The sequence below is a fragment of the Nilaparvata lugens genome, chromosome 11 (genome assembly GCF_014356525.2).
Source record: "Nilaparvata lugens isolate BPH chromosome 11, ASM1435652v1, whole genome shotgun sequence".
Taxonomy (NCBI): Eukaryota; Metazoa; Arthropoda; class Insecta; order Hemiptera; family Delphacidae; genus Nilaparvata; species Nilaparvata lugens.
The window spans coordinates 3,239,925-3,257,234 of NC_052514.1; the positions used below are offsets into that span (position 1 = coordinate 3,239,925).

The window sequence follows — 17,310 nt, forward strand, 5'->3', positions numbered from 1 at the left end:
TTGCAAAATATGTTTTGGAACATTCGAAATAGAATTTTTTAGTAGTTCAAAAAATCTATAGTGAGGTCCACGATATAATGGCAATGGAGAAAGATAGGAGAACAACGTTGCCGATCCTCTGTCTTGACAATGCCTTCTATAGACGGTAGCAGATACAGGTTTTGAGGTAATATTAACCGTTCATTCGGCGTTTTGCCGTAAATGGGCAACATTCAAACATATAAACATAAAGAGAAATGCAAAACCGTCGACTTGAATCTTAGACCTCACTTCGCTCTGTCAATAAATCTGTGGTTTTTGACAATTTCTTAGCCTTTTTATTTAATATGAATAATTACCACACTATCAACTTCTCAACTACACAAAAAGTCACTGTATGTAAGGATCCGCAGTGTCTTCTTTTGAAGAAGCAGGATGTCATTGGCATGCGGAGAATGGCCCCAGATAAGAACTCCATACTGCACATGACTGCCAAACACCGCATGATACATCATTAAATTAGTAAAAATACGAATAAAATATGTAAAATACATACCGATGCCTCATATTATCCTCCAGTTTTGCATAGACGGCAATTGTTTGGAACCTTCTCCAACCCAATGATAGAATAAGTGGGTCATTGGTTTTCAGAATTCTCTCGAACCAACGGTGTTTTTTCACTCTGGCCTGTTAACACAAGAATAGAAAAGATTAGGTTTTATTCCTTCAAGTATATACATTATACAATCAAAAATGTCACAAAATCTTTAATGTACAAAAATTAAAACATTTATTAAAAACAGGCTGATGAAGCTCCTCTTCAGGAGTGAAATACATTCCTCAATACTCCAAGAAAAGTAAGTGTTTTTCAAATAATTACTTTTTCCTCCACCTACTGTCTAAAGTACTTACTTTACTCCCTGAAATATATTACCAAAGTGTCACTTTTTCGCTCTAGGTAGTAAAAAACAGAAAAACTCACATTGTAATAGGTTAGAAGGTCTAAGCTCAGATGAGAAAGCGTAATAGAGGTGTATGTCATTGAGTCAACTAAATTCAATACCACAACAAGAAATTTGATCAACTCATGAAATATATGTTTGTATGATAATTATTATATTCTTAATATTAGTAGACGATAAAAATTTATACAATTTTTAAAATATTTTATTCTATTCAAAATACCAGCCAACAAATATTTTTGATCTGCAATTCAAATCTGAAACGCGTTATCTGGAGTCAGCCATTTTTGGAACCTTCTCCAACCCAATGATAGAATAAGTGGGTCATTGGTTTTCAGAATTCTCTCGAACCAACGGTGTTTTTCACTCTGGCCTGTTAACACAAGAATAGAAAAGATTAGGTTTTATTCCTTCAAGTATATACATTATACAATCAAAAATGTCACAAAATCTTTAATGTACAAAAATTAAAACATTTATTAAAAACAGGCTGATGAAGCTCCTCTTCAGGAGTGAAATACATTCCTCAATACTCCAAGAAAAGTAAGTGTTTTTCAAATAATTACTTTTTCCTCCACCTACTGTCTAAAGTACTTACTTTACTCCCTGAAATATATTACCAAAGTGTCACTTTTTCGCTCTAGGTAGTAAAAAACAGAAAAACTCACATTGTAATAGGTTAGAAGGTCTAAGCTCAGATGAGAAAGCGTAATAGAGGTGTATGTCATTGAGTCAACTAAATTCAATACCACAACAAGAAATTTGATCAACTCATGAAATATATGTTTGTATGATAATTATTATATTCTTAATATTAGTAGACGATAAAAATTTATACAATTTTTAAAATATTTTATTCTATTCAAAATACCAGCCAACAAATATTTTTGATCTGCAATTCAAATCTGAAACGCGTTATCTGGAGTCAGCCATTTTTGGTAGCTGCTCAGCTGATATAATTGTTACAACTTTAGCCGATAGATAGCGCAATCGGCAGTGCCAATCAGCCGACCGGTTTTTAGGTTTTAGATTTTAGGTTATGTTGTTAGGAAACATTGTCACCAATACGTGAGTTATTAAAATAATTTTATTTGCAGTTTCTATAAAAAAAATGTAGATGGAGGAAAAATGTTGTGTACATCACGAGCAAAAAATACTTTTTCTCCCTCAGGAAAATTGTTGCCCTCGGCTTTGCCTCGGGCTTCAAACTTTTTCCCACAGGGAGAAAAAGTCGTACTTTTCACTCTAGATATACAAATAACTATTAACATAGTATCTACACTACAACAAGTGATTAAAAACACTTATTATGATTGATTCAACTCATATATAAATGATACAAGCATATAAATAATTCAAATACATTCTCACACACTAAAATTATTGCCAACCTAATACATTATGAAACGTATAGTTGAAAATAATTACTAATTGTATCCCTATCCATATACTAGTAGTTCTGTGAACAGTATCGCGATCAGTAAGTTACATTGACCTGTTGTTATGTTTTCTCAAACATTAATAAATAATTCATCAATTTAAAATGTCTAGAAAAAATCCTAAATAAATATAGAGCTTTCTGTCCTATCGTACCGTGACGTGTCGTCCCGGAATGTGAGTGTGAGCGCTGTTATCAGGTCTGGCTGCAAGTGTCTACAAAGTTGATGGAAAGATGTTCGATGTTTTTGAACGGGTAGTATTATAGTCAACTGTCTACTAACGTTGATGGAAAGATACATTTTCAAGATGTTCGATGTTTTTGAACGGGTAGTATTATAGTCCACTAAACAACTGATTTATGATGAATAATTATAGTCTGATTTTTACGGTAATATTGGCGTTCAAAGGAGACTCCTTTTCCTTTTGTATTATCCTTAAAATACAAAATTTCCAAAAACCTTCTATATATGTCGATGCGAAATTCAAAAACGAACATACCTATCGAATTTCATGAGAATCTATTGCTGCGTTTCGCTGTAAATGCGAAACATAGAAACATAAATATAAACATAAAGAGAAATGCAAAACCGTCGACTAGAATTTTAATAAATATAAATATCTACAGAAGTAGTATACAACCCTATTGTTATAGAATATAGCTGACTATGCATTGTCTTCTTTATGTCTCAATTAATTAGTTTTAGTCAGTTCTACTCAATCACTTGACGAGAAAACTCGGCTCCCGAAATTCTTTAATACGGTATTTTTTGTAGTTGTAGTTTTAATAAAGTTTTAATTTTAAAAAACCCAGTCGTGTCGTCCAATCACTCAACGTTAGACCTCAGTTCGCTCCGTCAAAAAAAATTTCGACAGTGAGTATAGAGGACTTTCTGTCAAGAGTTTTCAATTACGTTTTAACAAAAAAACAGACATGGTGACTCAATGAAGCAGGAGATTCTCAAAGAAATTAGCTTCGAATTCATTAGCGTCGAATAACGACGATGTATTTGAAGCTACAGTGAAAAAACTGTATGCTCAGTGTGGTTACTCTGTGGATCACTTCCTTACTACACGTGACGTCACTCTGGCGTTCCCCCCACTACTTTGAATATTACACCTGTGAGTGATCAACCTTCTGTCTACTAACATTGGGGTGAAAGTACTATGTTACTGAGTTATCAATTGCATGCGTCATTGCAATGACATGCCTCTTCTCCAGCATCATGAACTTCTGTCAGCCCTCCATGATAGGAGTGTTATGGAGACTCAGATATTAGGTGGTTCATTGATTGAATTTGTCCACATTGGCACAGAGGATCAGAGGTGTATCCCCATGCTGTCATCAGCTCAGCACACATTCCCACCTGCGTCCTGAACCGGTTAAGGCCACACCACTCTCTACGTCTCAAATGAGTGAGGGATGATGATGAGAGATGACGACTAGTGTTTAGGTAGACGGGACCGACGACTTATCGTCTCCTCCGAAAGACGGGAAATCAACCTTCTGTCTACTAACGTTGTGGAAATTTCAATCAGATTTAAATATGAAAACTTGAGTTACATTAGAATAAGGGTGAGACCATATTAGGAGTCGACCCAATCAGCCAATTGGAGAGATTCCCTGTCCTGCCGACTCTGAGAACACCTGATGTGTTGTTGCTCTTACTGACCTTGACAAAGCCGACATTCTCCTCGCCCGGCTGCAGACTGCCGACAATGAGCGGATAGGTGGCGTCAAAGTTGGTGACCAGCTCACAGGGCACTCCATCCAGCTCGATCCGCACATAGAGGCCGGCACGGAACCCCTCCAACTGAACTCGCAGCCAATCATCCATGTCCTCGAACTGTTTCCTGTTCAACTGCAACACACAAACACAATTTAACCATAAATAACATGAGAAGATCGGGAGAGATGATTCCAAGGGAAATAGAGATGCTAAAATTTATCAAGTTCTATTATATTTTGTCAATCTTAAAAGAAAGCAGGGCCTATAACCTTAAAACCTGATTGTGGCAGCGAATATGGTGTTTTGGCACTTGCATGTTTGCTACTCAGCTTGAAGGTCCAAAGGCCCGGGTTCGAATCCCAGCCCGGGCAAGATATTTTTCTCGCGCCACTCCCGTGTTTCGGATGGACACGTTAAGCCGTCGGTCCCGGCTGCCTAAAAAGCAGTCGTTAGGTCATGTCAGAGGCCCTGAAATTGATCAGTTGCGACCTGAAAACTCTGACACCAGACCTGAGCCAGCCAGGTCACACGATATTATTATTATTTTAGCTTGAAGGTTACCTCATTTTTTCTTTCCCTATCATTTTTGATGATGTACTTATTGTATGAATCAATAAACAATGAAACGACCAGTGAAGGCAGTTTGAAATGACACTAAAGTAGTATGAAATGTAGAGATTTGCGCATAATTGAAGTACAATGCCACCGGTTTCAAGTTCTTATCTTTAATAGCTATTTGTTAATAAAAATGTACAAAATTCAGTACATTTCATGAAGTATTCCATTAATTATTGGATGAATAATTTTTAGTTACACTAATATATTATAGAATGGTTAAATAGTATCTGAGAATACAATATCACTAATAATTATAAAACTGTTAAAAAATTGAATTCAAGCGAGATTAGTTTTTTGTCTTTGCTGATTGATTTATTGAAAGATGGCTTCTTGGTATTATTTTATTTGAACGGCCAAAGGTATATATATAGAACGCAATTTTGAAACGTTCAATCATTTTTATTACTATGTTTATTGTAAATTTATATAGAATGATTCCAAACAGCTTTATTAGAGCCGAGATCCAACAATTAAACAAGAACGTTGATTTGAATATTTTATCAATAAAATAATTGTATTCTACATCATTGTCACAATATTGTCAATAATTAGGATTTCAATATTGGTAAGACTCCATTATCCTATTAATATAAATCTTTATCTTATCGTGTGCAGTAGGTGGCTAGCCGAATTTTTCATGAGTAACGAAGTTGTTATTTTATTTTTCTACCCAATCCAATGCCTTTTGAAGTAGGTGATACAGTTGATGTTGGTATCTATGATACGCTGGAGGTTCAAGATATTGCTAACTTCAAGCCGGATAATTATTTAAATAGTAATACAGAGAGTTTACTCAACTATTGCATATGAACATAAGGAGTGTTAATAAAAATTTGATCAATTTATATGTTACCTGAACCAGTGTGAAACAAAATTCATGTGATAATTTTATCAGAAACATGGATAACTGAGGACTCTCAATGTAATTTTATTATGGATGGATACGAACTATATATAAAAATCCAAATATTCAAGAAGCGATGGTATCTGCTTGTTTATTGACAATAGCATCATAGACTTCGAACTGATTGATTTAGAAATAGATAAAGCTAACTCGATTGCAATTACATTCACATTCTAGATAAGAAGTATACGCTGTTGTCTGTCTATCGCTCACCTTCACTTAATATTGTTGATTTCATAAACAGTTTCGACTCTCTTTTGCAAAATACTAATAATGGAAATACATTTTGGTGCTAGGAGACATGAATTTGAACCTATTAGAAAATTGCAATCTAACGAACGAATACTTGAGTGCTGTTCATTTAATGGATTTAAATCCTACATAAATATACCAACAAGAATTCAAAATAATACTAAGACATGTATTGATCATATATTTCTCAAAGATAAGAATATAAATCCTGAAAACATATTAGCAACTGTAATCGAATCAAATATTACTGATCATTTTTGCACAACCATCCATTTAAATCAGAATAACATAAAAACTAAGAGTATTCATCGACTAATGATATAGTCAAAATTGATTATGAAAAATTATGTCGTAGCTTAGAAGAAGAAAGATGGGATAAGATATTTAATAGCAATACTGAAGACATTGATGAGTTAGTGGATGCTTTTATAAATACACTCACGGACCACATTAAACTTAGCTCACGATCTTTTAAGATACCTCATAAAAGAAAACCACTGAAGCCATGGATAAGTCAGGGCATTATTAATTCTATAAGAAAGCGAGACAAGATGCATAGGAAACTGACTAAAGAACCATTTAATATTAGATTGAAGGAGGAATATAAGCGATATAGAAACACTCTGAACATTTTGATCAAAAAAGCAAAAATTGAATACTATAATCAAAAGTTTCTCAATTATAAAGGTAATATTAAGAAAACTTGGGATTGCATAAAAGAAATTACCAAAACCAAAACTAAAGAATTTGAAGCTAGAATTGAAGCTGTCGTACTAAATAAACATTTTGCAACAGTAGGCCAGAAATATGCTAAAAACCTAATTCAAAATAATATAATTGAAATTCCCGAAACAATCTCACCTAGAACCTTACATAGCTTTTTTCTAAGCCCAACCAATGTTACAGAAATAAATAAATACATTCATGAGCTAAAACCAAACTCTTCTCCAGGTGCGGATGGCATAAGTAGCATATGTCTAAAGAAAATTTCAAACTATATTGTTTGTCCTCTTGAATTCATAGTTAATAGATGCTTTCTACTAGGATATTTTCCCAAAAAATTTAAAGTAGCCTTAATAAAACCGATTCCTAAATCCAATAAACTTGATGATCCACAAAATTATAGACCTATTAGTCTACTCAGCAACTTGTCTAAAATCATGGAAAAAATTATAAAAGCAAGACTGTTGAATTTTCTTGAAAAAAATAAATTTATTGAGGGCAACCAGTATGGATTCCAAAAAGGTAAATCTACCAAGGATGCTGTGTTACATTTGACAAGTATAATCGACAAAAATTTCAATAGTAATAAAAAAACACTTGCTGTATTCTGTGACTTAGCGAAGGCGTTCGATACAATACCACATTCTATCTTATTAAACAAGTTGGAAAATAGTGGAATAAGGGGGATAGCAAAAAAACTATTCGCAAGCTATTTGAAGGATCGAACCCAAATTTTGGAAACTGATATCCAGATTATTAAAGATTATGGTCTGCCACAAGGCACTGTACTATCGCCTCTTATGTTTTTGATTTATGTGAATGATTTATTGAAACTACGCATTCCGAATGGTATTGCTCTATCTTTTGCCGATGACACTGCTTTAATCTTTTCTGGCTCAACTTGGGATGAAACATTCAACTGTGCAAATCGCGGTCTCTCAGTGGTCAAGTCGTGGTTAAAAAGTCATATTCTAACATTAAATACAATAAAAACTAAATATATAACTTTTTCGCCTAATAGAAGCGGTCAACCTTCAGAACATTTAAAACTAATAATACATAATCATAACTGCGACACTCCAACTGTACTTGTTCAACTATAGAAAGAGTTAAGTCAATGAAATATTTAGGAATTACGATTGATCAGCATATTAAATGGGACATTCACATCCAAAATCTTTGTTATAAATTAAAATACTTGATTACAATATTTTACAAAATTAATCAATTGAAAGACTTGAACATTCTCAGAACAATTTACAATGCATATGCTCACTCAATCTTCCACTACAATATAGAAGTATGGGGAGCAGTCTTTGACACCCATTTCAATAAACTTTTTACTATTCAAAAGCATATCATCAGGGCTGCGCTAGGAAGACCAAGACGCTATCCTAGCAGACTATATTTGATGAGATAAACTTACCAACGCTTCGCCAAACGTACATAACAAACTTAATATATTCATAAATAAGAATACACATCTATTTACTCAACGCAATGTCACTTACAATTTAAGACCAGCAAGTGTAAGTGCTTACAGTATAATTTCACTGCATTGACAACCAGCAATCATCAATTCAAGTTCCAGAGCGATAAGCTAATAAATAGAATACCAGACGATTTCATTAGGGATAAAATTACAAGTAATAAATTAAATAAAATAAGATCCTGGGTAAAAGAGAATTACTTTTTTAAAATCGAAAACTAAATTACTATAATTATAACTTGTTTTTAACACGCTCAATTTAAACTTGGTTTTTTTTTATTACCTGAAAAAGGAATATTTTTTTTTATTATTATTATTATAATTTCTATATTAGCCTACCTATTTCTATTATTGGCTTGTTGATTTTTGTTTTTATTTATACATATTTTTGGTTTTGGTTTACTATCTTTTAGTTTGTATTTTAGAATATTACCACGGCAAATGTACAAATAATTTAAAGAATATTTTCGAACTCGTGGCTGGAGCTCAAGGCTTCTTTTTCCAGCCACACCAATGTATATTATTGATAAGTGTTATTTTGTGAATATTCTAGTGAATTGGTAAATAAATAAATTTGATATTTCATTCAGATGTAATATGAAAACTTGAGTTGCATTAGAATAAGGGTGAGACCATATTAGGAGTCGACCCAATCAGCCAATTGGAGAGATTCCCTGCCGATTCTGAAGGACCGACGACTTATCGTCTCCTCCGAAAGACGGGAAATCAACCTTCTGTCTACTAACGTTGTGGAAATTTCAATCAGATTTAAATATGAAAACTTGAGTTACATTAGAATAAGGGTGAGACCATATTAGGAGTCGACCCAATCAGCCAATTGGAGAGATTCCCTGTCCTGCCGACTCTGAGAACACCTGATGTGTTGTTGCTCTTACTGACCTTGACAAAGCCGACATTCTCCTCGCCCGGCTGCAGACTGCCGACAATGAGCGGATAGGTGGCGTCAAAGTTGGTGACCAGCTCACAGGGCACTCCATCCAGCTCGATCCGCACATAGAGGCCGGCACGGAACCCCTCCAACTGAACTCGCAGCCAATCATCCATGTCCTCGAACTGTTTCCTGTTCAACTGCAACACACAAACACAATTTAACCATAAATAACATGAGAAGATCGGGAGAGATGATTCCAAGGGAAATAGAGATGCTAAAATTTATCAAGTTCTATTATATTTTGTCAATCTTAAAAGAAAGCAGGGCCTATACCCTTAAAACCTGATTGTGGCAGGTGTTTTGGCACTTGCATGTTTGCTACTCGGCTTGAAGGTCCAAAGGCCCGGGTTCGAATCCCAGCCCGGGCAAGATATTTTTCTCGCGCCACTCCCGTGTTTCGGATGGACACGTTAAGCCGTCGGTCCCGGCTGCCTAAAAAGCAGTCGTTAGGTCATGTCAGAGGCCCTGAAATTGATCAGTTGCGACCTGAAACTCTGACACCAGACCTGAGCCAGCCAGGTCACACGATATTATTATTATTATTATTTTAGCTTGAAGGTTACCTCATTTTTTCTTTCCCTATCATTTTTGATGATGTACTTATTGTATGAATCAATAAACAATGAAACGACCAGTGAAGGCAGTTTGAAATGACACTAAAGTAGTATGAAATGTAGAGATTTGCGCATAATTGAAGTACAATGCCACCGGTTTCAAGTTCTTATCTTTAATAGCTATTTGTTAATAAAAAATGTACAAAATTCAGTACATTTCATGAAGTATTCCATTAATTATTGGATGAATAATTTTTTAGTTACACTAATATATTATAGAATGGTTAAATATTATCATAGAGAAACAATAACATAAGTAGATATCCCATGGTATAGGGCGTTTATGTCGCAACTTTTACTGTTATCTCAAGCCGATAGTTCATGTAATTCTTTCCCGTGAAGCTGTGTGACACTGGTAGTCTCTCATATTGTACCGTTCATACACTCTCACCCCAACAAAACAGTAAAAATCGACAATAATCAACAGTAATCGGCTTGAGATAACAGTAAAAGTTGCGACATAAACGCCCTATGCCATGGGATATCTACTTACGCTATTGTTTCTCTATGATATTATGTTGATAATGGCATCATATAGCCGAAACATGTTGTGACTGAATAATTTAAAAAAGGGTACTTATGCCCGGTTGCAGAATCGTCACATAAAGTTAAAAACAGGCAGTTAACTCATTTACGAAGCCATAAATTCACTTTCCGTTGCACATATGTCAAAGTAAACTATAGCTCCCATACAACTAAAATTCTGGTGTGGCGCACTCACACAACTTTCCCTGGAGTTATGAAAGTTGATCACCTGACGCTAGTGTTCCCGCGCATCTCAAGTCTACTATTCAAAGATCTAAGCCAGCTGGTGACAGGACAATAACGCTGCAGACACACGAAGTCTGCTATCTCTTCATAGTGAATGATTTAATAGAATCAACCGTTGCACACAGTTTGCAATTTAATAATCTTATTTTATCGAACTTCGAGCTTATTTTCAATTTTAGGTGAAAATGTCACTGAACATTAATTGTAGAGATTTTTATGCTCAATCTTTTCCACTTAAAATTTTTTGTTTAAATTGTATCTGAAGCCTGATAATAGGGAATCTAAAATCACACTTTGCATTGATGTGGCGGAGCTCCTGAAATTTTTTACAGATATAAGACTTGTGCCAGTTGATAGAACTCATCAATGACTTTTTTAGGTATAAATTTGATCAAAATCGTTGGAGCCGTTTTCGAGAAAATCGCGAAAAACCCTGTTTTCGACATTTTCGCCATTTTAGCCGCCATCTTGAGTCGCATTTGATCGACTGTAAGGACCTAAAGTTCCAAATTTCAAGTAATTCCGTTAATTGGGAGATGAGATATCGTGTACACAGACGCACATACACTCATACACACACACACACACACACACACACACACACACACATATTTATATACAGACCAATACCCAAAAACCACTTTTTTGGACTCAGGGGACCTTGAAACGTATAGAAATTTTGGGTACCTTAATTTTTTTCGGAAAGCAATACTTTCCTTACCTATAGTAATAGGGCAAGGAAAGTAAAAACGCCCAATTAGACACATGATTTCGTTGCACATTCGTCAGAAAGAGCTTATTTATGTCTCCAATAGCTAAAAACGGTCAGTTAAGGTATGGACCCGAAGTCGTGCTTTAAATCCAATATCTAATCCAGCCAAATGGATTTTAGAGGTTAAGATAGCTTTTTTTGAAAGATGATTACAAAAACCCAACTGCATATAAGTAAATTTATTTTTTTCTCAGCTTTCCCCTATGTTTTTTCAAGTTGTTTATAACCTCCAAATCGCTAAATATTTTGAGAAATCTCGCCAAAAGCCAAGAGTCGCCATATTGTTCATCAATTTTATGTGAGGTCTTTTAGGTCTGTTCACAGTGATGTCGATTGAAACTTTCCCCGATGCCAATACATTGGTTGGATAGAAGCATGTACGGAGAAAAGTGAATAGAGCTGCAGTGTGACTTATGTGTGATGCTAATTCGAGATATAGCTAAATGGGCTTCGGCAAACGACTTTGCAACGACCAACCATTTATGTCAGTGATTTTAAACTATGTTTCACAAAGTTATGTTTGATTTTATGTAACGACTCTGCAACCGGGCATTAGATTTCTATTTTCATTTATAATGGGCTAAGCCTGTTGATCCTTTTCTAATCCTACATATGATTTGTGTATCATAAAATGTATAAATGAATAATTGAGGTTTGAATTGTTAAGTAATCTATCAGAAGATTTGTCGTTAACATGAATATTTGTGTTGAAAAATATGAAACGCTACAAACCTCTGCCTGCTCAGTGGCTTCCCTCCTCAATTCGTCATACCAGGTCTTATCTCCTCCGTTTTTTCCATCGTCATACTCCACGTCAAATTTCTCTTTCAGTTTCTTCTTCTTTTCCGCCAGTTTCTCTTTCGACTTATCATCGTCTACGGCAGCTTCATCTGTAGGAAAAATCATAGATATTGGTAATGCGATGATGTATAGGTACAAGAATATGAAATCGATATACAGAGTGATTATAAAAAGACTTTACAACTTTGAAATCACACAGATATTTATTGAAATTAATTACAGAATTGCAAAGATGTCATTTTGTTACAAAACACTTCAAGTTTAGGGTGTGGGTGTTATTTTGGTTCATCCCCCTGATTTGAAAAAAATGTCATAATTAGTTTGTTTTATTTCTGGTTCGAAATTTTTCTTAATAACTGAATATTTTCAAGTTCTGAGAGTCTATTGAATGTCATAATTCTATTACATTCGGTTTTTAATCAAATCAAATTCAAAATTTCTAGTTTATTTATTTTTGGACTGAAAAGTGGACTCAAATCAATTCAAGTGGATATCATAACCTATTATTTTTATTCATTCTTAACTCTACCTTCATTGTATTATCATTTATCCCATCATCATAATCACCTAGGCTTAATATACTTCTAGAAAGTCGCCTTTGTAAAATAATAAATAAATAAATCGATTTCTTGTCACACTCGTAGCAGCATAGATCAGGCTCAACTTGTGCAACTGCAGCGATCCGAATGTGATCCGATTTCAGAGATCATCATGGGCCGGTTTCCGAGCTCGGGATTTAGCCTAGTCCTAGACTTTAAACAGCTGGAGTCAGAAAATTGGCTTTCCAAAACGGGGCGTAGTCGCTGTCATTGTCATAGTCAACCCTCTCACAACCAAAAGTTTTTTAACCAGATCACTCCCGTGTTATCGTTAAACTGGGCACGTTAAACTGTCGGTCCCGGCAGAAGTATGACAGTAAGGCCCATTGACGGCTTAAATTATATATTCAGGCGGTGGGACCTTCCCGCAAGGGATTCCCCACCAACAAAAGCCATACGAATTTACTTTTTTAACTAGAAAATTGAACACAAAATAAAATAAAGAGAAGATAATGTAAAGCTTCAGCTATTTTTAATTATTTAGGAATATCTAATATCGTCAAGGAAAAACGTTTCCAATTATAGAAATGAGAAAATAAAAACTACGACTACTGTTATAAAAGCTGCGACTACGCCCCGTTTTGGAAAACCAATTTTCTGACTCCAGCTGTTTAAAGTCTAGGACTTAGCTAAATCCCGAGCTCGGAAACCGGCCTCAAGATTGTCTGGTAGAGGCGGAACAAAAACCTTATCCTTAATGAAACCACACAGGATGAAATCCATCGGTGTTAAATCCGGGGAGCGAGGTGGCCATGCGCGGCCAATCCAGCGAAGTTGGAAGCGAATGTCTAGAAAATCCCCCTGTGGAAATGAGGTGGTGCACCATAATGCTGAGCAAGATGAACAAGTAGTGTCCTTTTACTTTCAGCATGACGGTGCACCAGCTCATTTCCACGGAGAAGTTCGGAATTTCTAGACAATTGCATTCAACTTAGCTGGATTTACTATGCAGGGCCAATCGCATGGCCACCTCGCTCCCGGATTTAACACCAATGGATGTATTCCTGTGGTGTTTCTTTTAAGGATAAGGTTTATGTTCCGCCTCTACCAGACAATCGTAATGATCTCTGAAATCGGATCACATTCGGATCGCTGCGGTTGCACAAGTTGAGCCTGATATGCTGGTACAAGTGTGGCAAGAAATCGATTATCGGGGGGAGGGGAGGTTTGTATGTCACATCGAACCAAAATACAACAATTTTAGTAGTGAATAATATAAACTATTATAATACATGAAAACACACACATAATTCATAAGGCTAGGCACACACCAGTTAGTCAAGACAAGACACGTTTAGTCACAATACTTCACATAGTTGCTTATGAAGACATGTCTAATTGCAATGACTAATCAGTGTGTGTTGCGTCATAAGCAACTATGTGAAGTATTGTGTCTGATCATGTCTTGTCTTGTCTTGACTAAATGGTGTGTTCCTAACCTAAGGGTAAGCATGATATTATATGAAGAGAAAATAAACTCAGTTGAATACAATGAAAGATACCCGCAAATTGAAAATAAAATTCTTTATTCAAAAAAATAAATAAACAATCAATAAATATTGTAAAATGTTGGCCTAGCTCTAAAATGACAACACTTACATATTGAATGAACAATATCAACTTCTCAACTACACAAAAAGTGACACTTACATACTTCAAAATGTATTTTTCATTTAGCAGAATCTATCAAAATATAGGAAAGTTATTAAGCATGTGTGAACGGACATGTTTTCGATCAAAAAATACATTCACGCGAAAGTCTCCCAACAAAAAATAAAGATAAAAATCCTAACCTCAAAATTTTTGTCGAAACCTTCCGCTAATGAAACAACATGTATAACAAATATGTCCGTTTACACATGTTCTACACACTTGTCCTGTCGTTAGTCGCCACCCTTATGGGCTGTGGTTCTTGTTCCTTTACCGACAATTTATATTATTTATCACTGTCAAGTGATAAATAATTCACTTTTGATATAATTGAAAATGTTGAGGCAAGTCCACACAAGTCCAACAAAGCCGTAATTTCATAATAATTAGGACTAATATAACAGCCATGGGCAGTTGGCTTATTTCGACTTTTATACCACTATTAGATATAGTAACTATCAAAAACAGTAAATTGATTATGATTGTATTGTAAATTGATCTCAATTATGATAAAATACTATCGTGAATCAACAGTTAATTTAACAATTCTCGGGCAGATGCCTTTGTACCTGAATTGTATCAATTATCAATGAATGAATGATTATTTCATATTCAATGAATCATCGAATGAATTCAAAAACAAATTCACTCAATCATTGAAATTCATGAGAAATTTACTCAATCATTGAATTTATTTCACCCCCGCCACAACCATTCAACTAGTAGTTCTGTGAACAGTAGACCTCGCGTGGTTATAAACCACAGCCTCCTCTATCCATACTGTCCATCAGAGTAAATTCTGTCGTGTCGGCGAGATATCGGTGTGAAAACCACTAGTAGTTCTGTGAACAGTTGACCTCACGCAGTATTCTCATCCACAAGTACCTGATTGAAACTATAGACCTTATGAAAATACAGCAATAGACTGGCTTCTCCACACATCTTTGTAATCACTTGTCAGCTGATTTATGATGAATAATTCTATAGTCTGATTTTTACTCTAATATTGACGTATGAAGTAGGCTCATCAGTTTTGCCTTCGTGTTTCACTCCGGTTTCCAGATCTTCGAAATCTCCATCACAGATATCATCATCGTCATCATCATCAATTTTAACCCCATTGAGTAGTTTCCTGGCATCCTCTGAGCTTTTCCATTTCCCAGTGACGAAACAGTCTTTGATTGTATTACGCACCTGGTGAACAATATTTCATAGAGATTCAAATTTATTCTCAATAAGTTGATTACAACAAAATATACATAACAAATAAAAACACACACACACACACACATGATTCATAAGGCTAGGCACACACCAGTTAGTCAAGACAAGACACGTTTAGTCACAATACTTCACATAGTTGCTTATGAAGACATGTCTAATTGCAATGACTAATCAGTGTGTGTTGCGTCATAAGCAACTATGTGAAGTATTGTGTCTGATCATGTCTTGTCTTGTCTTGACTAAATGGTGTGTTCCTAACCTAAGGGTAAGCATGATATTATATGAAGAGAAAATAAACTCAGTGAAAAGATAAATAAATAAACTAAAATAAATAAAATAAACTACAATGAAAGATACCCGCAAATTGAAAATAAAACTCTTTATTCAAAAAATAAATAAACAATCAAGAAATATTGTAAAATGTTTGCCTAGCTCTAAAATGACAACACTTACATATTGAATGAACAATATCAACTTCTCAACTACACAAAAAGTGACACTTACATACTTCAAAATGTATTTTTCATTTAGCAGAATCTATCAAAATATAGGAAAGTTATTGAGCATGTGTGAACGGACATGTTTTCGATCAAAAAAGACATTCACGCGAAAGTCTCCCAACAAAAAATAAAGATAAAAATCCTAACCTCAAAATTTTTGCCGAAACCTTCCGCTAATGAAACAACATGTATAACAATATGTCCGTTTACAAATGTTCTACACACTTGTCCTGTCGTTAGTCGCCACCCTTATGGGCTGTGGTTCTTGTTCCTTTACCGACAATTTATATTATTTATCACTGTCAAGTGATAAATAATACACTTTTGATATAATTGAAAATGTTGAGGCAAGTCCACACAAGTCCAACAAAGCCGTAATTTCATAATAATTAGGACTAAGCTAACAGCCATGGGCAGTTGGCTTATTTCAACTTTTTATACCACTATTAGATATAGTAACTATCAAAAACAGTAAATTGATTATGATTGTATTGTAAATTGAGCTCAATTATGATAAAATACTATCGTGAATCAACAGTTAATTTAATTGTATCAATTATCAATGAATGAATGATTATTTCATATTCAATGAATCATTGAATGAATTCAAAAACAAATTCACTCAATCATTGAAATTCATGAGAAATTTACTCAATCATTGAATTTATTTCACCCCCGCCACCAACCATTCAACTAGTAGTTCTGTGAACAGTAGACCTCGCGCGGTTATAAACCACAGCCTCCTCTATCCATACTGTCCATCAGAGTAAATTCTGTCGTGTCGGCGAGATATCGGTGTGAAAACTATTAGTAGTTCTGTGAACAGTTGACCTCACGCAGTATTCTCATCCACAAGTACCTGATTGAAACTATAGACCTTATGAAAATACAGCAATAGACTGGCTTCTCCACACATCTTTGTAATCACTTGTCAGCTGATTTATGATGAATAATTCTATAGTCTGATTTTTACTCTAATATTGACGTATGAAGGAGGCTCCTTTTTCCTTTTATATTATCCTTGAAATGCAAAATTTCCAAAAACCTTGTATATACGTCGACGCGCAATTAAAAAAGGAACATACCTGTCAAATTTCATGAAAATCTATTACCGCGTTTCGCCGTAAATGCGCAACATATAAACATTAAGAGAAATGCCAAACCGTCGACTTGAATCTTAGAGCTCACTTCGCTCGGTCAAAAATCCCGCCACTCCCACAACCAACGCTGCTTACTAACCATGTATTCCACAACGGAAGTGTCAACCAGTGTTGATGAAGGGCCTAGTGTCCGAAAGCGCTCCACTAATGTGAATAGAAGCTAATAGCTTTTA

The 17,310-nt window shown here is 34.9% G+C and overlaps 2 protein-coding genes across 2 annotated transcripts in view; both read right to left on the reverse strand.

Annotated features, from left to right (window-relative positions):
- LOC111051789 (ribosome biogenesis protein BMS1 homolog) overlaps window positions 1-17,310 on the reverse strand; it is a 71,154-nt gene that overhangs the window by 25,279 nt on the left and 28,565 nt on the right. The window contains 4 exon segments of the mRNA XM_039438171.1: window positions 536-666; window positions 8,995-9,183; window positions 11,936-12,094; window positions 15,271-15,447. Of these exon segments, the coding sequence (XP_039294105.1) occupies window positions 536-666; window positions 8,995-9,183; window positions 11,936-12,094; window positions 15,271-15,447 (656 nt within the window).
- Window positions 1,217-4,236, reverse strand: LOC120353526 (ribosome biogenesis protein BMS1 homolog). The gene is made up of 2 exons (XM_039437423.1): window positions 4,052-4,236; window positions 1,217-1,314 (listed from the first exon to the last, which is right to left on the reverse strand). The coding sequence occupies exons 1-2, from the start codon at window positions 4,214-4,216 to the stop codon at window positions 1,276-1,278; spliced, it is 204 nt and encodes a 67-aa protein (XP_039293357.1). The 5' UTR covers window positions 4,217-4,236; the 3' UTR covers window positions 1,217-1,275.

Bases quoted from the DNA above. Each gene is read 5' to 3' on its own strand.
- LOC120353526 (XM_039437423.1), bottom strand. From the start codon at position 4,216: ATGGATGATTGGCTGCGAGTTCAGTTGGAGGGGTTCCGTGCCGGCCTC. The intron at 1,315-4,051 runs GTCAGTAAGAGC...TTGTGTTAACAG, and splicing joins AGAATGTCGGCTTTGTCAAG to GCCAGAGTGAAAAACACCGT.